The sequence below is a fragment of the Labrus mixtus genome, chromosome 11 (assembly GCF_963584025.1).
Source record: "Labrus mixtus chromosome 11, fLabMix1.1, whole genome shotgun sequence".
NCBI lineage: Eukaryota > Metazoa > Chordata > Actinopteri > Labriformes > Labridae > Labrus > Labrus mixtus.
In genome coordinates this window covers 8833962-8859664 of record NC_083622.1, presented here as the reverse complement: position 1 = coordinate 8859664, position 25703 = coordinate 8833962, and the positions used below count along the sequence as shown (strand labels likewise).

The 25703-nt window shown below is 43.7% G+C and overlaps 1 protein-coding gene across 1 annotated transcript in view; it reads right to left on the bottom strand.

Annotated features, from left to right (window-relative positions):
- The window catches only part of thsd7ab (thrombospondin, type I, domain containing 7Ab), a 176958-nt gene that overhangs the window by 92667 nt on the left and 58588 nt on the right, over window positions 1–25703 (bottom strand). Inside the window, exons 2-5 of the mRNA XM_061049857.1 lie at window positions 20371–21205; window positions 14000–14248; window positions 10670–10857; window positions 681–836 (exon numbers count right to left, since the gene is read on the bottom strand). Of these exons, the coding sequence (XP_060905840.1) occupies window positions 681–836; window positions 10670–10857; window positions 14000–14248; window positions 20371–21205 (1428 nt within the window). The remainder of the gene's footprint in view (window positions 1–680; window positions 837–10669; window positions 10858–13999; window positions 14249–20370; window positions 21206–25703) is intronic.

Genomic DNA, 25703 nt, shown 5'->3' with positions numbered 1-25703 from the left:
ACTGAAGCACTAAATAACATCTCGATTAAGTTAATGACAGGGTTTCAGTTTATCTCCACGTTTACTTTAATATTTTAATTATCAGTCAGGCTGTGGAAACAAAGGAATGAAGGAAAAGTTACAAGTGTTTCCTCACAGGATAAACCTGTCTGTGTTTATCTCAGCACCAGGTGGCTGAATGACTGAATGTAAAATGAAAAAAGATTGTCTTTATGATAATTAATGCAAAGGGGGGGGAAGATAAACAGTTTAATGCAGAAAACCATCAAACATATTTATGTGGCTGCAACTAAAAAGACGCATAAAGTCAATCTAATGTCTGCCTTTTCCTTATCGTATAGCTGTAACTGCTACGCTGTGCATGCAGCAGTGCTGAAGCAGAAAACATTTACAGAACCATCTCAAAATGATCCTTCAGTGTTTGTCTTTGAAAAGGTTTTGCACACTACATTAGCTGCAGAGGGCTCCTCCTTTCTGAAACTAAAGAAGGGTACAATCACTTCTATCTGAACCAGTTCTCTTGCCCGCTTCCGTCGCTGCAACACCTGTTGGTTTGACCTGATAACTGGTCTCATATCTGGGAAACCGAGGGGCGTCCAAAACACATCAGTGTCACAATCGACCTGAAGTGATTGAAAATGTTTTCCCTCTGGAAGATCACCAACAACTGGTACTCGTACCTTTCTTTGCGGCCTGGTCATCACAGTTCTCGAAGGTGCAGGGTCCCCATGCCCCCCACGGTGACACCACACAGTCGATGGGACAGGGTATTTGGCACAGCTGAGACCTGTTGGGGATGGGACCCTCGCACAGTTTGTTCTCCACTGGGCGGGACGCTGCAGGGATGAGAAGAAAGGAATCCAAAATGAGCAGCAGCTAAAACGGACCTGCTGCACTTTGATGCTATTCTGGTTTTTTCTTGATGTGAGGAATGTTGTATCATTGTTGCAATCAACAGGAACGAGGGACACACAAATGCTTGTTTACTTTTATTCCTGGTGTTAGAGTCCCAGTAGAGAGCAGATGAGAACAACAGTGTTAAAAAAACAAAACAAGCCTGTGAAGCAGACACTATTATCCCTTTGTTTTGTTTATCGGCTCCCTGTTAGCATGTCAAGATGATGAATTAGCAATGATTATCTCGAGGAGTGCCTTGCTAGCAACATAAAACATAGTGGAGTCCTGCCCACCGGCGCTCAGGAGATGAGACGACGCAACAACACAACAGTGAAGGTTTAAGAGAACAGAGACATTATCTTGGCTCATGTTTATTCCATGAGGTGTCATTTTTTCCCCTGGTCCTGCCATGTTGGATTTAAGGAAATATGATGCAACAGGTAAATGTTCGCCTGTCTGAACTCCCAGTGAGGAGCTTTGAGGAAATAAAAAAGGAAGACATTATTGCCATGCAACGCTCAGCTCTGGGCAGAACACATCTCTACATGTCTGCATAACCGCATCAAGGAAAATACTTTGATTTGTAGAGAATCATGAGGCCACACGGGTTCTGCATTTATGTATGTAGATAAGGTATGCATGTTGGTGTGAGTGTTGTTTCACTGCTATCTTTCAGGCAAGGAGCAACAAGCTGCATGAAAACATTAACGCTCATATTTAAAGGTCAAATATTATCCTCCCTCTCAACAAGTTTATATACAATTCTACAATTCATTTATCAGACGCTTTTATCCAAAGCGACAAACATCAGAGAGTAAGAACAACACTAGCGAGGATCTAGAGAGGAGGAGACAATGTCAGGAAGTGCAAACGAACAGCTTCAAGTCTGATTGGACTCACAGGTCCTGACAGGAAGTGACCAGAGCCAGAGCACAACATGGACGGCTGTTCTTGAGAGTTCTTATCAGCATCAAAATCGTCCTAAAATCATCTCTATCAGTGGGTAGGTATTCATGAAAGAGCTGGGTCTTTAGCTTTTTCTTAAAGGTGCAGAGGGACTCTGCAGATTGAATGGAGTTTTTGGAAGTTTGTTCCACCACCAGGGGGCAACAGAGGAGAAGAGTCTAGTTAGAGTCTCAGAGCTCCCCAAAACATGTGTGTGAAGTTTCTTGTTCTAAATCCACTCTGATCCTGTATTTGATCATGCCTATAAACCCCTCTATTTCAACCCTGCTCAGAACAGGCTGTTTCTGTGTCTGTACCTTTAAATGTAAATGAGCTGAGTTTGACCACGCCCCCTCTCTGGAAGGGCTATTGGGCTCGGGCTTTCTCGCTCCATGTCCTATTGTTTGCGGTGAGAAGGCAGACTCAGAGGGCAGAACAAACACCTAGCTGTGGGAGTGTCACCCACCTGGGGGAGGGGCTACTGCCCTTTGTGATGTCATGAAGGGAAAATCTCCAAACAGCCTGTTTGAGCACACATTTTCTGAAAAGTGGAGCAGGCTAAAGACGAAGAGGATGGACTTTTCTCATCATTGGGGGGTTTGTAGACGGACTAGGGACACATATTAGTGTTAGAGGAACATGGTGAAGTGGATATTTTGAATAATATGTGACCTAACTACAGAGCATATACGGGCATTGGGTATAAAGCCAGTCTAGGCTGTCCCCATGGTGCTTGTATATGGATTTTAAAAAAAAAGGAAAATGATAATATGGTCATTAAATATACTTATGGGGCCTCCCAGGTGTAGTCTATGTGTGGGGAAAACTGTAATGAACGAAGCTGTTTGTGTTCATGTTGTGTTGTGTAATATCAGGTACATTTCCAGAAACATCTCCATCTCTCGGGGGTTGGCGTCTCATGTCGTTTATGTCTTCATCAATCAGCTCATGACACCTCGGTGCTCCATCAGCAGCTGTCAGTGTGAGCAGACTTTGTGGAAAACTGAATCTGCACCATCTGTTGTCGTTTTTTGTTTTCCGATATTACAACATTTTTCTCCCTCCCTCAAATCAAGGGAATCAACGATTTGTTCAAACTGATGCTCGGTTTTAAGACATGAGCCGTGGTGTGAAAGTTCAAAAGCTAACAGAATTCTTCTCTACAAAAACGCAAGGACGGATTGATTTCAACTTTCACAAGTATCGAATGAGGAACTTCAAATGCAGGTATTTAGTGATTCACAACAGAAGTCTCTTCACATGTTCGACCCGAGGCACTTTACTTCCTGTATTCCAACGGTTCCTACAAGACATCAGAGAGCTTAAAGCCTCAAATAGTCTGGAGAGCTGAATCATAATTCCCTTACAACTGTACAGGGGAAGGCAAGTGGGGCTTTTGAAATGCAAAATGGTTAATTCCTCTTACAAATACACCGAGAGTCAAATACTCCGTTTGCTGAGCCGCTGTTAATCCTCATCTTATTGGGGAACTACACAGACTTCAATCTTTCAACATCAATCCATTTGGGAATACAAGACTGAGGACCAACAGAGAGTTTTGGTCTCCGTGCGATACAAGAAAAAAGAAGGCTGTCTTAGTCCGTTTTAAAGTGTGCTCTCCCGTGAGCTTCTTTTTCTCATTGTGCTGAACTGACAACGGAGAGGGAGAAATCCCTCATACGAGTGTGGCTTACTGTCTGCAGCGGTGGGAAACTTCTCATGTCTCACTATCCTTATTCTCTTTGTAAAGACACAAAGTTTTTCTTTCAGACCCTTCAAAGCTTCAAGTCCTCTGCCTGGATTTTTAAGGAAGAATACAGAACTTTGTTGTAATACTACTTGTCCTTCTGTTGGATTTGGCTGCAAGACTCAACAGTGTGGATAAAGAGGAACAGTGTGTGCATGGTGTGTATACCAACCTTTTATTATCTGAGGCATCATTATTGGCTTTATTGAAATCAATATTGAAATTATTAGTAGTATTAGATTGTGTTGGGAGAGGAGAGGAGAGGAGAGGAGAGGGGGAAAGGGAGTAAGGAAGAGGTAGAGTTAGAGGTGGATCGGAGTAGAGGGGATGGGAGAAGAAGAAAGGGACGAGAGGAGAGGAGATGAGAGAGACGAGAGGAGGAGAGGATGAGGAGAGGAGGGAAGAGGTAGAGTTAGAGGAGGGGGGGAAGGGAAGGGAGAAGAAGAATGTATGATGTGATTGGTGAAAAGGAGGGTAGGACTGAGTAGAGGAGAGGAGATGAGAGGAGAGGAGAGGAGAGGAGAGAGGAGAGGAGAGGAGAGGAGAGAAGGGGAGGGGAGAGGAGAGGGGAGGGGAGGAGAGGAGAGGAGAGAAGGGGAGGGGAGAGGAGAGGAGAGGAGAGGGATGAGAGGAGGAGAGGATGAGGAGAGGGGAGAGGATGAGGAGAGGGATGAGAGGAGGAGAGGATGAGGAGAGGAGGGAAGAGGTAGAGTTAGAGGAGGGGGGGAAGGGAAGGGAGAAGAAGAATGTATGATGTGATTGGCGAAAAGGAGGGTAGGACTGAGTAGAGGAGAGGAGAGGAGAGGAGAGGAGAGGAGAGGAGAGGAGAGGAGAGGAGAGGAGAAGAGAAGAGAAGAGAAGAGAAGGAAAGGGAGTAGGGAAGAGGTAGAGTTAGAGTTAGAGGTGGAACAAGAACCGAGTAAGGGGGACGGAAAGGGAGCGGAAGAAAGGAGGCCGTTGTTGCCAAAAAGGAAGGGAGGAGTTAGTAGAGGAAATGATAAGAGAGTAGGGAAGAGGTGAAGTCAGAGGAGGAACAGAGTGAGGGTTTAGGGGGGAAAAAAAGGAGACCCGGTTGGCGAAGCAGAGGGGGCGTCTGGGGCTTCGTTATCAGCAAGACTAAAATGACCTACCTGTGATCTGGAAGGTGACGGAGAGGAGAGGGGGGACACTAGGCTTCTGCTGTCTTTGGGTCTGACCCGCTGCAATTACAGGGGGGGGAAGATAGCGCTATTAGCTACGCACACAGCGGGGACACAGAGGCACTATCAAACAAACACAGGGTGATGGGAAACAGCACACCAGAGACACTCTGAGGCTAATGCAGCACTGAGAGCAGGAAGAGGCCACAGAGAACCACAATTACACGCCTTATCAACATCTGTTTTGGATTCTCTGTGGCAGATAAGTCTCCTTTTTGGCTCAATATCTTGAAATGGCCGGATCAGAGCCGTGGGTAACAATCAGACTGGACTTTTGGTGACCATGTGATCTTGTGGTTGGACATTTCAGTGTTAGGGATCAAAAGAAAATGTGATTACAGACCTTTTTAAAATCCGAGCAGCAGACTTATCGGAGCCCTTTGGCATCATTGAACTTGTTGCCGTTAATAGCAGCTAATTAACTCGGCTGAGTGCAAGTGTCAGACCAGATTGTGCTCAGCCGTTTTTAGGCTTTCCAGGCATTTGAAGGAGTAGTTTAACATTTAAAGCAACTTCATGTAAATAGTCAATCTTCAAATAGTAGATTCAAAGTCGATCTAACGGTACAATGACTTTCAACAGAGAGAATTACATCCATACAATTTCCACAGAGAGCCCCGGTCAGCAGCCTTCAGTTAAAAAGACACCTGTTAGCCAGCCTCGTTAATGTTTAATACCAAGGCTGAGGCTGAAAGACTCAAGAGGACGGTGACGGATGAAGCTAAGAAGAGAACAAGAGAGAGTGACCGAGCGAGAAGCCGGACTAGAGGAAATATTGGACTCCTTTGTCTCTCCTTTCTCTGTGAAGCTCACATCCAATCATGCACACTTTCTCCTGGCTGTGAACCTGTGAAGCAGTACTTCTAAACAGAGTATTCTTTATTCTCAGCCGCTCATTTTTTTGCATTAAATAACTTATTAAAACAAAGACATTAAGATAAATTAACACATCAAATCAGCATGATACTAAACAACTAAAACGACAGAATCTGGGGTTTAACAATGATTTATCTGACGTGTATTTTTCACTTCATGGGTGATCCATGTCCCATCTGGTAACATGGAGGAGGCAGGGTTTATGGCCTATACTGCAGCCAGTCAGCAGGGGGGCACTCTAAATAGTTTGGCTTCACTCTCAGGTGGCTGTTTTTCCGTCCGTCTTAATATACAGACTTTATCAGTGGTTCTCAACTGTTGGGTCGGGACCCAGAGGTGGGTCGCGGAGCCATTTTCAGTTAAAAAATGTTTGTGTAAAATAGTCTGTGAAGCTCTTTTTAAACATGTTTCAGTTGTTCAGTTTCTTGCTTTGGTCACTTGTTTTGTACCGACTGAGGTCCAAACTGCACAATTTTTCAGTAAATGAATCTGATTGGTTTAAAAAAAATATCAGAAATTTGGGCTGTACGAGTTGACTGGTCTATATGGTAACAACCATGAACCATTCTACTTATGCTAAGCTAGGCTAACAATGCTCTCACTCTTGCTCTTTACAGACACAAGACTGAGATTGATTTCTGAGCTCTCACAGCAAAACGTGCTTACTTTACAACTTGTTAAGACTTTTTTCTGAACCGTCGTCTGTCTCTTCAGCATCTCTCCAAGTGACTATGAATAAGGGTGACACGTTCTGCCAAAAGGCATCGTTCAGACTAACACAGGCAGCATGAGCTAAAAGAGTTCAAGGTTCTCCTGATAGTCTCAGTGTCAATGCGCCTCTTTAGTACCTTTAAGTCAATTGTCTTCTCAAGTTGTAGGAGAGGTGACCAAAATGTCAACCCCCACCAGGCTGTGAGAGGTGCTTAGGGGATCTGCATGCTGCAGCTTCTGAGCGGAGCCGAACCTACAGCTACCCGGCTTTAGCTGAGAAAGTGCCGGATGATGTTACTTAGGCAGTGATACTGATCTGGGGTCAGTTCGGAGCTTCTTCCGCCGGAGAGATTAAGGTTCAGATTTAGGAGGTAGTAAGCTGATTCCAGATCTTGGCCTGAGGGTGTCGTCCGCCCTTTTGCATGGTGATATTTATGCATGAGAGAGAGAGAGAGAGAGAGAGAGAGAGAGAGAGAGAGAGCGCGCTGGCTGCAGCAAACTTCACTGAACCACTTTTCTGCCTCTACATCTCAGTGGTATGCTGGGAGATTAGCCCCCAACGGAGGGGAAAGAAATCCTGCGCCTAGAAGATAAGAACTATGTGCAAGCGTCTGTGTGTTTGTGCAACACTTACACACAGAAGGTCATGCACAGCCGGCCCTGGCAACACCACTCTCAACAACATGTTTACACACATGAATCTTTAACTGCATCTTAAACGAGGCTTTAGACGCCAACATGTGTGATGGCTCCAGTTTGATTGCAGCCAGATATAATGTGCTGGAAGGGAGGAGGAAGGTGTGCATTAAACATGCTTTCTTATATCAGACAATGTGCTTTGTCTAAACTGTGTCTGTCGATGTATTTCATCTTGGCTACTCGGCTCATTATTCTTTAATTAGTGCAGAAACAGAGACAACGGCAGATCAATTCAACTCTGAGAAACAAGCAAAGCGAACGCACGGCCAGCTTTTCCTCTTTGAGTTATTCATCAAGAATTCATTCAGCATCACAGAAAGTTTAAGATTATCATCAGAGCCTTAAAGTTAGATTTGAAATAAAGTTTTTTTTGGTTGGTGATGATAATGCGTGGGCCTTATGAGATAGGAGCTCATAAGACTACTACAACGTTTGTGTTTATTGTACAGGTGGCTAAACGGTATTTAAATCATCTGGAGTATCCAAACCTGGGGAAACACTGAACGATTTAAGGCTGATTCCGATTTGATTTTGATGTGGGGCTGAATTTCAGCTCATTTGCACGTCGTTTGCCGTGCAGTGTACATACTGTACTGTAGGGGCAAGCTGGCTAATCACGGCTCGATCTGATGATCCTAACAGCAGGGAGGAGGATTTTCTGGTATGACTGCACACACGCAGAGCCACAAGCCTGATGGGCCTGTCTGTCTACAGAGTTGTTATAGGCCCCTCAACCGATGCATCAGTGCATCCCTACTTCCTGTTTTACTGCGAGTTTGGGCATCTGAAAATGACTGATACATACTTAACAAAATACCCTTTAATTTGTAATTAAGTCTGACTTTAAGCCTGTTCCCAGCAGCTTATATCTCCATTCTCCTCCACCTCATAGTAAGCACCAGCTGAATGTTCATCCTGCACGGTGAGCTCTAAGTTAGCGTGAGTGGAGCATCCTCACCTCCAGACTTTTTAACCTTCTCCCCCACGCGATCAGCAGCGTGGGTCTCCACGAGCTTAGCCTCCACCCTAAAGTCTTTAACACCCTCTTTAAGAGGGCAGCTTTGACTCTGAGCCGGCCTGACAAGTGTCGCCTTTGCACTTGTGAACACTGACAAGTCACGGCTTGGCACACCAGCAGACAAATCCCTGTTTTAAATGACTCCGGAGTCTGTCTTAAAGAAGAACACTGCAGACGGCAACAGGCTGTTCAAATGTTGGAAAAGATGCTGACAGTGTAGCCTCAGTGGGGTATTTGTAAAGAAAAGACAATAAAAGCTGCTACAGTGTTTATTAATGCAAATTTAATATCGAATAATGTCGCTAAAAGTGGACATGAGTTAAGTCAACACGAGGGTTTATTTATATTTCAAGCATTTGATATGTAATTATCTGCGACACTCCACCTGGGGACTGCTCCTCTCATGCAGCATGTGGGGGGGGGGGGGGGGGGGGGGGGGGAGCGGAGGATGTAAGTTGTCATGTAAGCGTGCTTGATCAAATTTATTGGAGTTACACTTGAGAGTTCAGCTGATTTGTTTCAGGCTGCACGGCGTGCAGTTGTAGGATTTTGATGTTTGCAGCTGTGGTGTTGTTGTGACTTTGTTTACAGCGTTGATTGAGGACGGTCGAGACAGCCCCCCTGAGAGCCAAACAATTAAAATGTGTAAACGACAGAAAAGGGGATTTCGTTGGCAAACTAATAATCTAACAATTAGAGAGGATGGTGGGTTATAAGGCGAGAGCAGCAGAGGAAAGAGGGAATTACATTTAAACAGCTGCATATGAGATATTTTGAGAGCTATGCCAACCTGAGGAGCAACATTTTCAAGCAAGGAATCTGACCCTGTGACCTTCTATACATGATGTTTTCTGATTCAAAGATCGACTTTCCTTAAGAACAATTCACAACCTTATGTATAAAATCTTTAGCCTGCAGCAACAAGCAGCTGCCGCCTGATGCTGCCTCCTCTAACATAAATAAAACATGTGAGTTAAAATATATTCAATAAGGCCCTGAAAACCTGCCTCTTACCATGAGCGATATGTAGAAATACTTTAGATCCAAAGCCAAGTTTTCAGGGGCTTTAGCGCCGTGCTCGGGGTCCATATGGTGCAGATTAATGCTAGCTGTAAATGTGTGTTCAAGGCATATTTTTTTTTATGCAGTGTGATTGCTTATTAAGTCAACGGAAAGTAGCGAGTAGGCGAGGAACAGATGCTAATTTGCTCCGGAGGAAGTGAATTGAGGTGTAGATGTGTTCTTCCTCACCTCGATTTGAAGTTGAACATGAAGACAAATATTGGGCTGTTTTGGTTGATTAATCTGAGACATTGTGATAATAAGGACGAACGTAAGAAACCGTCAGAGGCTCGTTTTGTGATGAGACACTCTGGGCCTGCGGATCACTCAAGAAAAGACTGCCGCGGCTAATAGCTCCAAAAATTGCACATAATTTGCTCCCTCTGTCTGCTTTGTCTCAAGGTCTAATTCAGAAAGCATACAGCGCTGATGATGATCAGACGCACACACGGCCAAAAAAAAGGTCGTCCGTCCACTCCGTGCAGCTTGCTCTTGTTTTGCGTCTGAATGTGGAGAAAAGACGTCGTCATCTTTACTCTGCACAGCTCTCATGCGGACGGAGCACATAAAGTCCACATAAAGATGATGAGCTAGAGGAGGAAGGGGTTCACTTCTTCAACTTAATTTTGATGCTAGACTCAAAAAATGTCCAATGGGACTCAGGATATCCTCGTGGTTATGTGTCGCACGCCCCATGTACAGAGGCTGACGTCCTCTTCACAGCGGCTGTGGGTTTGAATCCAATCTTTGCCTTTTATCATGTGTTTTGACCCTTTAAGAAATCAACAACCCTTCTTGTTTTAAGATTTATTTTGGGGCTTTTTGTGCCTCTACAGTAGAGATAGGAGGGTGGATAGAGTCGGAAATCAGGGAGAGAGAGAGAGAGAGAGAGTGGGGAACGACAGGTGGGATGTGAACCAGGACTACAGCCTCCGTACATGAGGTGCAGAAACAAACCACTACCCGACCGGCGCCCCAAAAGTGGACTTTTTTTTTTTTAGAAGAAGATGATAAGGGAAATGTTTGATTTAGGAATTGATCAATCTGACATTTTCTCTCCTTATCATAAATCACCAGAGCTTCTCGTCCTATTTATATCAGCACGCCTCACTGATTAGACGCCATAGGATCATCTATCTGAGGTATCAGGAGCGCACTAAAACTGGCCCGGCCTGGATAAATTAATATTATAATGACATTTTCCTTAATGCGTTTTAACAGCCGATTCTGGTTCTACATGAAAAGTTAATGATCGGTGCTTGTTGCATCGCACGCTCTATTCTAATAAGGAGACGTTTAAAGGTCTGACATCACCACAGGTTTATAGGTTCAAACTGGAGGAGACTCGTTAGATCCAGGTTTTTATCTTTAAGAAATGAAACAGATCTCATCCAGAGGGTTTGCAGTTTTATGTTCGTCATCACAATGTGAGAAAACGGGGAAATAAACCAGGAACATATAAAGGGTTAAATATCACACAGCATCAGGTGTAATATTTAGTTATTTTTTTCTTACCATTTTTATCTCGTTCTCTGAGGTCTTTGAGGTATTTGAGAAGCTCGGCGTTGGCCTGGACGCAGTACACTTCCCTGGTCTGCAGGCCTCCTCCACAGAGCCCCGTCAGGTTGCCACGACGACGGTCCTGTTGGCTTAACAAAGGGTCGACCCGGCAGTCGCTCCACTCTGTGGTTCTCCAGGTGTAACTACAGAGAAAAAAAGAGAGCATATGGAGACGAGGGAGGTAGAGGTCTGTGTGGGTCTAATGTGTCAGAGCACGTTTACAACACTAAAGACCTTCACACAAAAAGAAGCGTTGCATAGTTACACACATTTTAGCTTTCTGCTTTACTGCAAACGTTAGAAACAGTGTGCTATGTGTACATTGATGTGAAGAGTTCAGTTTAAGGAGGGACAGCGCCAGGATTTCTTTTCTCCTGGTGCTGAGAGGGAGATGACTAAAATGTTGGTGTTCTATTTTTACAGTTTATTTAAAAATAAATCAAAACAACCGGAATACGTGAGGGAGACAGATTTATGATGGGGCTATAGCGCCCCCTAGCCCCGGTGTAGCACCGAGCTTGAATTTAAGTCTGACAACAAGTTTAAGCTTTTATTCGCGTCATTGATTTAAAAAAAAAAAACATACGACACTCTTCTGCTGTGCGCCAAAAAGACGAAAGAAATCACATTTTAAAAAGCTGTTTGGAAATACACGATAATGGAATTTCACCCAATGCGATTAATCGTGATTAACTCTTTGAATTCAGTGAATAATTATCTGAGAAAGAAAAAATAAAAGTTAAAAAAGTTAAGTAATACAAACCCTTTTTCATGTAGTGGAGTAAAACGTAAATTAAAACAGGAAGTGATGATTTGAAAAGTCAAAGGGCAGGGAGAAAATATATCAAATGTAGAAACTGAGAAACGTCATTGTTTTTGTTAAATTATATAATGAGAGAGAAAAGTCAGCACACTAAATGTCCTTCAAAGCATTAATTTTTCCGGGTAGAGCAGAGTAACAACGGATGTGTTCCAGCCCGAGGCTTCCGTCAGCGTTCAGACGATGAAGGACATTTAGTGTGCTGACTTTTCTGACTCATTAAAGCCTTTTTGCAGTCGTGTATCTGAACATTTTTTTTTTATTACAGTTGAGTCAGTGTGCTCCTTTTTCTGCTGTTTTGGTGAATAAGATAACCTTTTGAATTTGATGCCAGAAACATGTTGGGGGACCGGGTCAGATTCATCACACTGTTGTTTGGAGCATTATGAAACATAAAATGTGACAAAGATAACTCCGAACTATTGAACAGCTGAAATCCTAAGTTAAAGGCAGGATTGGTAATTTCCTCCACTTTTTAAGATTTTGTTTGAAATTGTCTTTAGGTCCTGACAGAAATTAATAACTCATGTTCTCTGAAAAAGGAAACAAAGAAAATCTGTCATCTGTATCAGTTTGTAAGCCTGAAAAAACTTTGACCAATGTCTGCCACGAGGTACCAATCTGATGAACCAATCAGACGCCTCCCTGTCTTCCTGCTTGCTCTCTACCTCTTGCGTGCTCTAGCTCACACTCAAAGCATGAGCTGAGGTCCGCTTCTGGAGCAATGTCGCTCGTGCATGTAAGTGAGGGGGCGTGGCTTTTGAGGGAGCACAGAGGGGAGGGGGTGTAGACGGAGCACTGAGGGAATGCTAAATCATGCTAGCGTTCAAAAATGACCAACCCTGCCTTTAAGCAAAAACAGTAAAGCCCATTACTTTCAAAAGAAATTGGTCTCCTTAGTTCACATATGCTAACCAACAGTGTCATTAAAAGTAACTTTTCTAAAACGTGTTGTTGGCACCAAACTCAAATTTTGGCGTATGCTTCTCCCAAAACGATGGAGTTTTTCTCAGTTTCACCTTTTGATGTTTTGTCTTTTAGCTACTTAATCAAACATGGGGTTTCAGTGTATTGAAAGTAATCACATTCTGGGTCTGATTCATTAAAGGATTGCAAAAGCTTTTGAATCTGTGAAACCTGTCCAAATGAGTCAAACAGATACCGTCTAATTCACAAAACAGTTGTAGAGGCGTAAAATGCAAAAATCATCTCTTCCACTGCTTGATCAGTCTGAGTGATGAGTACCAGGGATTTTGTTTCAAACGGAGAATTTCCGCAATTAATGGAAAAATAAATTCAGCGGACTCAGTGTGCAAGGTGTCTGTGCGTGACATTTTTTTTTTTTATCGGATAAAGGATCCAAAAAATGCATCCGAAATAACAGACTCAGTGTGCAAAGGCCTTTAGAGTAAAAAACTCAACCCTCCTGGATGAGAGTGTGGGGCGGCTGTGGGTCAGTGGTAGAGTCGTTCTTCTCTCAACCTGAATGTTCGGGGTTCGATCCCCTCCGCCACATGTCCGCTGTGTCCTTGTGATGCAAGACACTTGACCCCAGCTCCGGCTGCTCCGTCAGTGGTGTGTGAATGGGATTAATTAATTCTGATGGTCACTTTACACAGCAGCCTCTGACATCAGTGTGTGAATGTGTAGGTGTGACCTGCGAGCGCTTTGAGTAATCAGAAGACTAGAAAAGAAATATACGAGCTCGAGTCCATTTACCATTTACTAGTGTGATGAGTATTTTGGCGACATCTGTTTGGAGGTGATATAGGATGAAACTGGAGGATTAAAGCCATCTGTGAGCCAGAGTTTTGTATCTGTGTGTGTGTGTGTGTGTGTGTGTGTGTGTGTGTGTGTGTGTGTGTGTGTGTGTGTGTGTGTGTGTGTGTGTGTTTGTGTGTGTGCAGTCTCCCTCTATTTGTGTCTACTTTGTGTCTGGCACCAGCCCAAGCACTTCTACGGATCTGTCTTCGTATGCTCTCTCTCCTCCGAACACACACACACACACACACACACACACACACACACACACACACACACACAAACACACACACACACACACACACCTAGGGCCACCCAGGAGAACAAATTAGCTTAGTGATAAGAGTGAAGGGAAGTCAACAGGAAGCTTGTGCAGCCTGAGCCGGGTGAATACCAAACACTTTGATTGCACTGTATTTTTGCCTGAGTTTTAACAGGATACAGACAGAATTCCTGCAGTGAGCTTCGTACCTGTCACACACACACACACACACACACACACACACACACACACACACACACACACACACACACTCACACACACGCACAAACACAAACAGTATGAGCAATGAGGAGGGTATCAACCTAACATGTAATTGAATAACAGGGGAAGGTGTTGAATGCTATGCTGAAAAACACATCTACACTTTTACCCCCTGCTCACCTCCCCGCTTCCCCCCCCCCCGTCATCAGGAGGTACTCACCTGGAGCAGGGCGGCACTCCATCACCCTGAGGTTCGCACCACTCCGACTCCTCCAGCGGCGGGCACTCCGCCCCCTCGCCCACGGGGAACTGGAGCACCTGTCGGATCCTGCTGCGATTTCCTCTGGGAGACCTGGGGTCCACACACGTTTTGGAGCAGGCGCCCCAATCGGTCCAGTCGGTAAACTGGCAGTCTTTGGGGAGGACGCAGGACTGGATGGTCAGCGGCAGGTCCCTCGGTGTGCACAGGCTGAGGCAAAGAAGAAGGTGAGGCTCAGACAGGAGAACAGTTGAAGTGTATTAATTAGCGGAGGAAACCTCTAGCACCCAAAAAAGTACAAATGGAGAATGTGTGATACTTGTTGGAGACATTATGATGATGATGATTTGATATATCTGTTGGCATACCATGGATATAAAAAGTCATAGGCACCCAACATGGAGAAATTTCTTGTTTTTATGCACCAAAAATGGCAAGAAAACTCAGGCACACATTCTAAATTGCACAAATAAATTGGCAAAGTTTTGAAACATAACCAATATGTTGGTGCAATTTAGACTGTGTCACCTCCTCTGCTCTCTGTTTGTTAACAGACAGTTTGCATGTTAGTTTTGCATCTTTATGAGATGCCAACAGGACTGGAGAAACCTCTGTATTTGCCGACCTGTGAATCTGAATAAACCACCTCTGCTCCTCTCTCTCTCTCTCTCTCTCTCTCTCTCGTTCAGGCAGCTCAAGCAGGACAGAGGATATGATTTCTTTCAAGCATTGGTACTTTCCACACTTTGTGTAAAAACACAGATATTGCATCATTATAAAACATGCGGTATCAATAAGTATAGACCATTTTGACAACCTTACAGTCAGTGATAGATTCCAGGGAGTCACTCCTACGGGCCAAGCCACAGTCTTGGACCTAACCTCTCCAATCACAGAAGATTTTAAGTTTTTAAACAGAATTATTGCACAGATGAAATAAACAAGAAACTGCTTATTCCAGCATTAATGTCAAGCTTAGCTAAATAGCTACTGGCTGTAGCATTACAACACACAAATATAGGTGGGTTTATTGAACTTTGCTTGCTTTTAACTCTTGGGGAGAAAGAGAATATTTCCAAATATATCAATATATTTTGAGTTAGAGTTAAAAAGGAGTTCATCTTCCTTCCTGTGGTGTTTTGAGAATTTACCAACCCAAACAAACGCTGTCCTCCCGGGAGATAATGTTTGTTTGCAGAAAGTAAAAGTTAGGAAGTCAAATCTCAAACAAGAGAAGCAGAAACTGCTGACAGCAAGGAGTCAAAACCAGGGTTAGAAAAAGAGTGGCAGTTTTCTAGATACAGAGAAGGGAAAGTTTTGGTTTCTTGGGTGCTCGGGCGTTTCAAAAACAAATGTGTCCCCAAAAAAAAAATAAAAACCTAATTTATGTTGTATTACCCTGGGAATTTAATGTCTAATGGAATTAATTATGGAATTAATTGTGGAACTATCTTGAAGTATTGCTTCACTTTGTTTTGTGTCTGTTTTGTTTATTTATATATTTAATTTTTTTAATGTATTTTTTTTCTAATGGTTTTTTCTTCATTTACATTATTAATTTATTAATTCCTCTCTCTCCTTGCTCGTTGTCCTAGTATGCATGAGTGTTAATGAGACTCCTGGGTAGGCTACTGTGAAAACAGGCTTTGTTAAACAAGATACACACTTGTCGGCGTAATCCCTGGACGTGGTTTCCTGCCGCTCTGAACGAGACATTGTGAGAATTTTCTGCAAGACTTGGCCAGAACCTGACGTATCAGAGCAAAGCATGGAGCAAAGATGTAGGACAGGCCCACCCAGCAGCTCACTGGAATTTCCCTGCGACTGCAAACAGAGCTGGCCAATCGGAGGAGAGTGGGTACATGGGGAGGGGAGGGATTTAAAGAGACAGCAGCTGAAATGAAGCGTTTCAGTCCGAGGCTGACATGAGGGATTTTACTGACGCCAGTATCAGATAAATAATGAGATTTATGAGGTACACATCTCACAGCGCTACCCAATAAGTGCCCCAGAGTGACATCATTAAAGGTGAAAGTGAGGATAATAGACCTCCTTTAAAAAGTGAAACAATCTCCAAGTTGAAGTAAATAGTGCGTCTGCTTTGCTCTTGCATCAGCCGGTCTCAGTGTGTATTTATGGTAAACAGAGTAATGCAGCGTGCAGCTTACAGACGTCTTTTACTGCCATTTTAAAGTCAACATGTCAGCGTGCCCTAAAGGCACAGTTTATGCTCTTTGAACATATCAGATCAACATATACATGACACTCAAGTTGGTGCAGAGAGTTTCACTTTAAACCTTTTTTAGCCCTTGACTGCTGCCACGTTGTGCCACTAGCTCGTCCCATCAGCATACTCAGCATAATCAGTGAATGGGATGGGAGTGGAACAGGAGCTCTGTGGCATGGTTTGTGTTTCCTTGAGTCTCAAGTGTTAAGACTATCAAAACAACCGCTGATCAATCACTAACACACATCTTTTGATCGTCTAAATGGCATTTAGATGTAATGACTAACAAGTCCTTGTTTGGTCCCTACCGAATCATTAGGAGCCGGTTCTAACAAAAGCCGGCTGCTTTCTGCTCCTCAGTCTGGAAGTCTTTCCCCTTGGGGCGTTGCAGCTGACGAGCTATTAGTGCTAATTACAGCTCTGCTTCATTTAGAAACCTCTCATTTAGACGCTGCCACCACACTTCACCTCCAGCAACTCAGAGTTCTGGTATAAGTGAGGAAATGTACGAGCTGAGAGTGAGCAGTGTTTTTTTTTTTCCTTTCTTTTAACTCCTGTGTTGTTCAGATAAAAACACCTCTGCAGTCTTTGAAGTGATACTGAAGTGACACTGTGAAAAATCTCCATTTTAACATGTTTGGTGTGCCGGCTCGTTGTGCACGGGAGCAAAACAAAGAGGAATTTAGAGAGTGAGCGTGACGGGGTGATGGCTTGATTTCACCGTCTCAAATGGAAGTTGGTGTGTTTTTTTTAAAAAAGCCCTTAATGCAGCCAATGACCCATTTTCTACTCAACCAGATCCTTTGAATCTTCTACCGTTTGTTGTATGCATGCCCGAGCCTTTTTTTTTTATGGAGATTTCAAAGTTGTGAAAAGAAGTCATTATTTCTTCTTCTCAGTCATCCAGACAGAATGAGGACACAATCATTCTGTATTTAAATAAGTAAGATGATGTCTGGAAAGTGTTCATTTTTTAAGACTGTGGGCTTTACACAGAAACTTGCAACAATGGACTCCAAGGGTTTTTAGACGAAATAGAAGCAGGCAGGAAGTCTCCATATTTCAACAGTTGTAAGCTCATTACTCCGGCTGCATCCATCACAACAGTTTGCAGCTGAAATGGTATGAAAAAATAATTCTATGTGGGTCGAATGATTAAAAAAAAGCCTTATTCCAACTTTCAAGCCCTGGAGACTTTTTTTCTTTTAATGACAACATGCATGCTGCCGCCCACCAGTCGAGTTTCACTTTACATCCACTGAAAGACAGTGAAGCTGGGGCTAGGATAAGGGACATGTTTCTCTTTTTAAAATGGTCAAAACGACCTCATTGACAGGACAGACGTTACACTATCACTGGAAGGGGACTCGAACATTTCGTCACTGTGAATGAAGACTCTGAACTTTGGTGGAAAAACTGCCTGATCTGATCATTTTACACAAATAGAAATGTACAGTAAAACTTCTATGAAACGCCTGGGCTTCTTTTTACTTCAGTCATGAAATTACCCTTCCTTTTTTTGGGATGAGGCCTCTATACCAGACCGGTCTTTCATTTTATTATTTTTTTTTTTTACCAAACTTGTGCCTTGTGACAGTTAAGAGGATTAATGTGACAACATTGAAGGTAAGCTAATTTTGGTTTTAGAAATATTTGTTTTTCTTCCATCAATAAAATTAATCGGCTTCAAGACTCGATATGACCCGGATACGATAAGGGAAAATCAAAATGGTACACGACCATATTCCCCACAGATATCTAATCCATCATACTTCAGTACAGTTGGGAGTTTGCCAGAAGCTTTTTTGGAAAGAAATCTCATGCAATGCAATGATGTAATTCTGATGCACTGCGCGAGTGACACAGCTAAAATTCTTAGAGCTCATGTTTCCAGCCTCATCAGTGGGACAGGAGCAGGAGACTGAATTATCCAGCCTCTTTGGGAAGCATGCAGGAGTATGGAGGCTCAATGACAGATGTTCATCAAACAAAATGAGAAATGAAGGGAGCACTACGAGCAGCGAGCGTCTGGCTGGGATGTGACTGGGTTATCTCTTCAATAGGAAGTTTGTTCCACTTTTCCAAAAGTGGCAAAAACAACTATAAATATTTCAGGAGAAGAAATAAACAAGTCAAGGATTAATATTTATGCTCCTAAGGGCGTGTGAGTTGTTTTCACGGTTCCTTTGAAATATTTGATCCCAGTCACTGCAGCGAGCTGAGCGCCAACAAAGCAGTAATGAACAGATTTAGTACATAATGGATCCCATCCATGAATACTCTGGCATGTGGCACACATATGTGTGCTGTGATTGGAGGCATGCTCCTCTCAGATTCTTTCCTGGAGATCAGAGACCAAACTTTCTCATCTTGGGTTAGTGTCAGTTAGAGAAATATGCACAGAGACAGATCGTTAGACGAATCGCTGATTATCTTTCTGTCATGTGAGATCAGTATCAAAGTGTAATTTTCTCTTCTTCTTTTTCCTCTTTGCTGCTTGATGAGGTTGTTGGAAGTTTCATGAAGGTCTTGTATGGGAGGACAGAGATAGCAGGCTGGGGAGTTGATGTCATGCTTCTTATTAGTTTATTTATTTTTATTTTACTGTTCTGTAACGTTTACAGACTAACTCGTCTGTCATTTGTACAATTGGAAACTTTGCACTTCATGCCCTTTTACCCATGTACCATGCATTTCCCACTGTATGTTTAATGTATTATCTTTATTTTATTAAGAACATGTGACTTTCCCTGCAACCAAATTTACCTACAGTGGCAAACAAAGTAAACGGAACCTGAACCTGATCACTCGTGTTGTAGTACTCGATCCGTCTTGGTCTTGAGAACACTTTTTGAAGGTCTCTGCCTCGTCTCGAGACGGAAAGCATTTTTACTCTTAGTCTTATCTTGGTCTCAGACTCGGCGAATCCAGATTTTAAATCAAGACCGGTCTTAACCACCAATGACACCACTCCATTTCTGCGATTAGAAGGAAAACGCCTCTTTATAGAAGAATAACTTCAGTCATAATTCGATTTTTATCCCCTGGTTAAAGCAGCAACCTTCCTGGTGTTATGGTCTAAGTGAGTGACACGCCCACCGCACAAAAGATGATGATTTTTCAGAGATATTTATGGTCTTGGTCTTGTCTCGGTTGCCCTGCCTTGGTTTTGGTCTTGTCTCTGTCTCGATCCCTACATGTCTTGGTTTTCTCGGTCTCGGAGCATTCCGGTCTCGTGTATGTCTTGGTCGTGGTTAGTGTGGACTTTACTACAACACATTTTGGACCGCTGCTTTGGTTTAAGTTTGTCAGCCCTCAGGGGCCATCTTCTGGTCTGTGCCCAATACAGTTGCCTGCCTTGCCTGTTGACAAGCAGGGCCTCTGCATAAAACCTTTCTGTCTCCACGTATCATCAGAATGGGAACATAGTACTCTTAGCTTCATTCTTTAAGAACACACAAAAGACCTTCCGATTACTATGAGCTTGGCAAATTTAACATTTTACTGCTGACATTTTGCGTGACACTTTGTTTGTACTCTTTCAATAATAAGGCGTTTTTTTCTATGTTTCTGCTGAGAGCTTTTGAGTGAGTGAGTTTCAGTATATCCAAGGAGAGGGATGGAAAATGGTTATGGCTGCGACTGAACTAGTGTGTCATAAATTCGGCTGCTTTGCTGCTTCTCTGGAAGTTGACATCAAATACACTGTGGTGGTTGTGCCTCATCGCTCTGACAGCTCGGCAGTGACAAAGACACAGCAAGATGAACATCCTCCCCGGAGTGTCACCTCCTGACAGGGCGAGGAAAAACTTCCAGGAGGACAAATGTGGCAGCGTGTTAAGCTTTTTAAAATGCACAGCCCAAATCAGAACCCCTTATCGTCATGGACGACATATTGGGAGCTGTCAATTCACACAAATACAGACATTAATGTTTCTCTGAAAAGGGCCAGTAATGTGAAGTATGGTTCACTTTAAAATTAGGCAACATATTTTAATTAAGCTACGATCCTGACGCATCTTTCACAGTTGGCAAGAAAATGAAAGGGATATGAAATAGTGAAGAGGGAAGGACTTCACATTGTCATAAAAACATTGTTACTCACTTGCGAACCACAGCGCTCCCGTTCCTGTGTATGCAGATCACCTCCCTGGTCTGGTATCCCACCTGGATGTCCCAGAAGGGACTCTCCTGCCGGTTAAGGCGATTCCTGGTCCGTTTCTTCTGGATAAGCTCCCTGGTTTCTGGGTCTTTGACTCCCGCTCTCTCCCTGAGCCCCTGGCCTTTGCCTCTCCTGCGCTTAACTTGGCGTTCTGTCCGAGTCTGTGGGAGAGTACAAGGGTCCCACGGTCCAACCCTGAGACTGTACATGCCCTCCGGACCTGTACAAGGCCCCGGTTTACAAGACTGGAACTCAGTGAGGTTTGGACAAACTAAACCTCCGAATAGTGGAGGAACAAGGACGCTCCGGACCCTGTTCCTGAGGCCTGTTCCGCACGTTTTTGAGCAGGAGGTCCATGGTGAATACTCGGACACCACACAATCCTGAGGGCACGGGATCAAACATGCCTGCTCCAGGCGAGGCTTGGGCTCAAAGTACTCGCAGATGGCATCCTCTGCTGGAGACCCGTCTGAGTTGAGCACGCAGCCCACCTCCCGGGTCTGAATGCCCTCTTCGCCCCCGCTGCATGTGAAAGGCCGCAGGGCACCAAAGGTCCTTCCCGAAACTGGCATGCACTCGTTCCAAGCACCCAGTTTCCAGTCATAAAGGTCCTTGTGCCAGTCGCACACACGGAAACAGTTCCTCTGGTTGGAGGGACGCTGGCCCTGGTCACAGTTGGTGTGAAGTGTTGTCCAGCCGTCCACATGGGCACACCAGACTGCCCGGCTTTGGCTGCCACCTGGGCCACAGTCGCTGCCCATGCACCGTCCCCATGGACCTGCGAAATGGATGAACATGCACAAAATTACAATATGACACAACATACCTTTAAGCTTTAGATACTAGACAGTGTGGTGTAATATGTTTGTGCTCTGATCATAAATCTGATTTAATAAATTACGGTGTAAGTTAAAGAGGAAATATTATCCCCATTTCCCACATTTTCAAACAGTCCCCCTGTGGTCTAAATGAAACATCTGTGCTGTGCTTTGGTCAAAATATAACATGAATCAAGCACCAGAGGAGGTTTGTGACCCTGTATAAACCAGCTCTCTCAGAACGCTGCATTTTGGTGTGTGTGTCTCTTTAAATACAATGAGCCCCCCCTGAGCTTTCCCGGTAGACATCACTCCTCCGTAGCGTGAAAAAAAATGGCGGACCTGAGCAAAAGTTTTGTTCTAGGCTGGGGGTGGAGTCCATGAGTGGAGATATCAGGGGAGGGAGGGATTTTTTTTTACCAGAATCCCGCTGTGACATCACAAGGAGAGCAAATTTGAAACGGATCATTTTTCTCTGTCTTTTAAGGCTTATGCAGACCACAAACAAAGGACTGGATGGGTTTATTTCACATTTTGTGGATCAGTAGTCACTCAGTTTACCCAGATATATGTTCAAAAACACTGTACAAGCTGCGATTTGATTGACTGTACAGAATTGACAAACATCTTGGATGAACGCTTCAATGTAAGAACACTGCCGTGCCTCTGAAAGAGAAACACATACTACACAAGCGTCTATTATTCAAACACTTCAGACTGACTAATGCAAAAGAAAACTGGAGAGTTTACTGTAGCTGTTGTTGCAAAGTGAGGAAAAGCATATAATGCTTCTTCAAGGATGACAGAGTCGATTCACAGCCTCCTCTAATGTTGTCCTTGATGTAAAATGTGTTGAAAAGCTGTTGGCAACCCACAGCAGATGATGTGTGAGTGCAGAAAATGCGTCATATTCAATAAAAATAACCTGTCACCTTGTTTGGTGCTGCACTTGGGAGTCAGACACAACTCTCAGTGCAGGGTGGAAAAAAAAAACAAACGTCTTGAGTGCCACAGGAGTAGGGAGGGATAAAGAGGCGAAACAAACACAAAGTGATCAAAATAGTGTCTGAAAGCCAATTTACAGTAATCTGTGGCATTTATCAAACTCTATTGGCAGCCTGCAGGAATCGCCACAAACATCAATAAAACACATTTGTCAGGACACAAGTCGCTGGCAAAGCTCGCTCTTATCCTCTCAAGCTAATTGCAGTAGAGATCCAACAAACAGTCCTCCAACACGACTAAGTAGACTCATATAATCGTCCGTCATTATACATAACCAAACATTTGTTCTAATTAGAACCAAAAAATATCAATACTTGGCTGGAGCGCAGATTATTAGAGCAGACTTTAAGGATAAAGCTCGGGGTATTCAATGTATTTTTTTGTCTGTGCTGTCCGTCATCAGAGCCAACAATGGATCCGTCCCACTATCTGAGTACTGTATTGTCTTTGTTGCCAAAAGCTTGACGTAACTAGTTCCTATGGGCCGTAGAGCTCCGTTCTGTTCCTAAAGACTATTTACACCACAACAATGGACCCCAGTGTTGACCTGAGTGGCATGTTTCTTTTGCTGCGATGAATATGAGCATTGTAGTATCTTGTGAATTAATCCCACACAACTGCAGCTGTAAACATGCACAACTGTGCAAATATGTATTCATTTATTTATAAGGTGGTGCAATAACAAGTGCAACATAGCAAGTGACATAAAGACAAAACAGGTGCAAGAATACAAAGAGGGAAAAGACGACATATAGGGCTTTCACACTTGCAGAAATCTCCTTAAAAACTCCGGATATTTCCAGGACGAGCTGTAGATATATATGAACGTAAACAGCTGAATTTTTAGCTCTGACTTCACCCAGAGTTTCTCCTGCCAGACTCCTAGTATTTTTCCTGTAGGAAGTCCGGCTATTCAGTTGCACTTGACAGAGTTAAAGCAGTACGGTTCACACTAATTGGCTGCAGTGTGAAAGGAGATCCTTATAGGTTAGTTGCAAAGAACACGGGTACCTGATGTGTCAGAGAGAGTTAGACGAGACAAAATATAATCGTGAGTCCGTATATAGTGTTTTATTGTGAAACTGAACAGACAGTCTGTGCGTTCCCTTGTCTGACTTCTTGTCCGGCTCGATCCATTCTGTCCAGCTTGACACGTGCTAGCAGCGAGCTCAGTCGAAAAAAACAACATATTTGAAACGGAGCCGAGCGGAGTAGCGTTTGCTGGCACACTCCAGATGCTGAGGAAACAGGAGCACTGACCAGAGTGGCAGCGAACCATGCTGATGGCAGTTACACTTGTACAGGACTAATTCAGCAAAGAGATAAGAGGTACCACTGTCTCCACAGGGGGCGCCGAAGCAGACACCTGAAAGTTCCTCAAAGGCACTTTCAGTCAAAGTGTGTCCCTCTCAATCTGGGAATTCATTTGAGATGGTGGTGGTATGTTTACAGCAGAGTCCCAACATCCTCTATTGTTATATTTATCTCTAACTCTAGCAAAGCTAAGCAGGTTTACAGTATTGTGTTTGTTTCATGTTTATTTATACTTGCTTTATGTGGACCTTTGGGATATTACTCACTAGAACATTCAGAAACAGAAACAGATACAACGACAGCTTCCACACTTTGGGATCTGCAAACACTTTTTTTTATCAGGCTGAAGCTCATGGTCACATTCCCTCCATGACTCTTCAGTTTGAAGCTTGTGTGGAGTCTAATTCTGTATTCCTTAACAAAGACAACTTGACACCATGAAACTGTCTTCACCGAGTCAGCCGGTGCTCTCAGCAAGCTAACCAAAAAAACACTCATTACCGCCGGGTGTCTGAGCTCAGACTGAGTTATCCAAAGGCTATTGATACTACACGGGAGGAGAAATCAAAATAATTGGGCAGCTTCACTTCTCACCTCAAATTAACCTCTGAGGTAATTGATTGTATAGTGTGTGGCCAAAGGCTGATTGGACCCTTTGCGGGCAACGGGCGGTCGGTAGGAGGGCGGCTGATGTTGACCCACGTCCTTGCCGAGTCCAAAATCATGCCAGGCAGGAAATTAGGAGCAGATTTACGGGAATGATTGCTCCTGATGAGGCCGCTTGTTGGCATGTCTCTGATCTGGGCTGCTGATGATCTATCTTTGGACGACACAATGCTGCGTTCAGGAGCCTCAAAGATTTTTCTATAAGATTTAATCCTTAACCTATCAATGCACTTGGTCAATTTCCAAATCATCAAATGATATCAGGGTTTTCTGAGCTATCTATGGTTAATGCAACTGTCCATGAGACACTGGTATATTCAATACTCTCAGTTTTCCTGAGTCCTTAAGATTTATGTGCCGTTTATTTTGAATCCAGTGAAAGAAAAAAGAAGACTCAGAAGTTCTGCCTTCATAATACAAACTGATAGAGTCAGTGCATGTTATCTGGAGAGCTGATAGAGAGTATTCAGGTGGAGAAAGGAAGTGCAGTGGGGAGGATTTTTCATCCAAGACCTAAAAACGAGGTAGAATCAGATTCTCCCCTACTGAAATAAAACACCTCCCTCCCTAATCTAATCCTTTCTGATAGAAGCTCTCAAAGACAGTTCTCCGGCTCAGCTTTCACAATCAAACTCCTCCAGCTCAGGATGTGGATGTGGAATAAAACATAACGCTCTCTACGAATAAAGATCACAAAGCCTGGCCGTATATAACCTGTCTGGGTTTGCACAGGAAGAGTCTGCTGTGATCTGTATCTACATTTACAATTCATCCTATTCTCCGTCCGATGTCCTATGTTACAGTTTTGTTGTGTCAGATCTTAGCAGGGCTGTTTACATGTCTTTCTTCTCCAAATGTAAATCAATGCACAGGCCTGGTAGCCTACAGCTAGCCTTTCAATATTGCATGAAGCCTGACAGGATCATTTGATATTGTGGAAACAAACTGTGTTTCACCTCCATGTATCACATGTTTAGCAGAATGTAATCACAGAGTTATCAATGACTGTCAAGCTGCTGTGCATCAGGGGGCCCTATTACAGAAACTGCTTATCTTACGCCTTGCATTAAGATAGGAGTCTTCACCAATTTGGTATTACTGAGGCGAATCCTTACTTATTGTAGGAATCCTATCTTATCTCAGGTTTGAAAACGCTCAATCAAACTTTTCCCTTTTAACCTGGTGATGAGGAAGAGGTGTTGGGAACACGTTTTGTGAACATTAGAACAAAAAATCTGCGACGCGAGCTGTCATGCTTCTTGCTGCCGGCGAGCACAGTCCCGCGAACGTTAAGTCGTTTCTGATTGCTCAACACGGCCCGAATAAAGTACTTCCGGGCCCTGTAGCCAATCATTGCAACGCGGTCGGCACAAACCTGTCACAAATTTCGGAGATGCGCGTCTGGGCGCTCAGACCCTCCGCGCCCTCCAATATCGCCGCGCAGACCGCAAGAAGCATGAAACCTGATTCAAT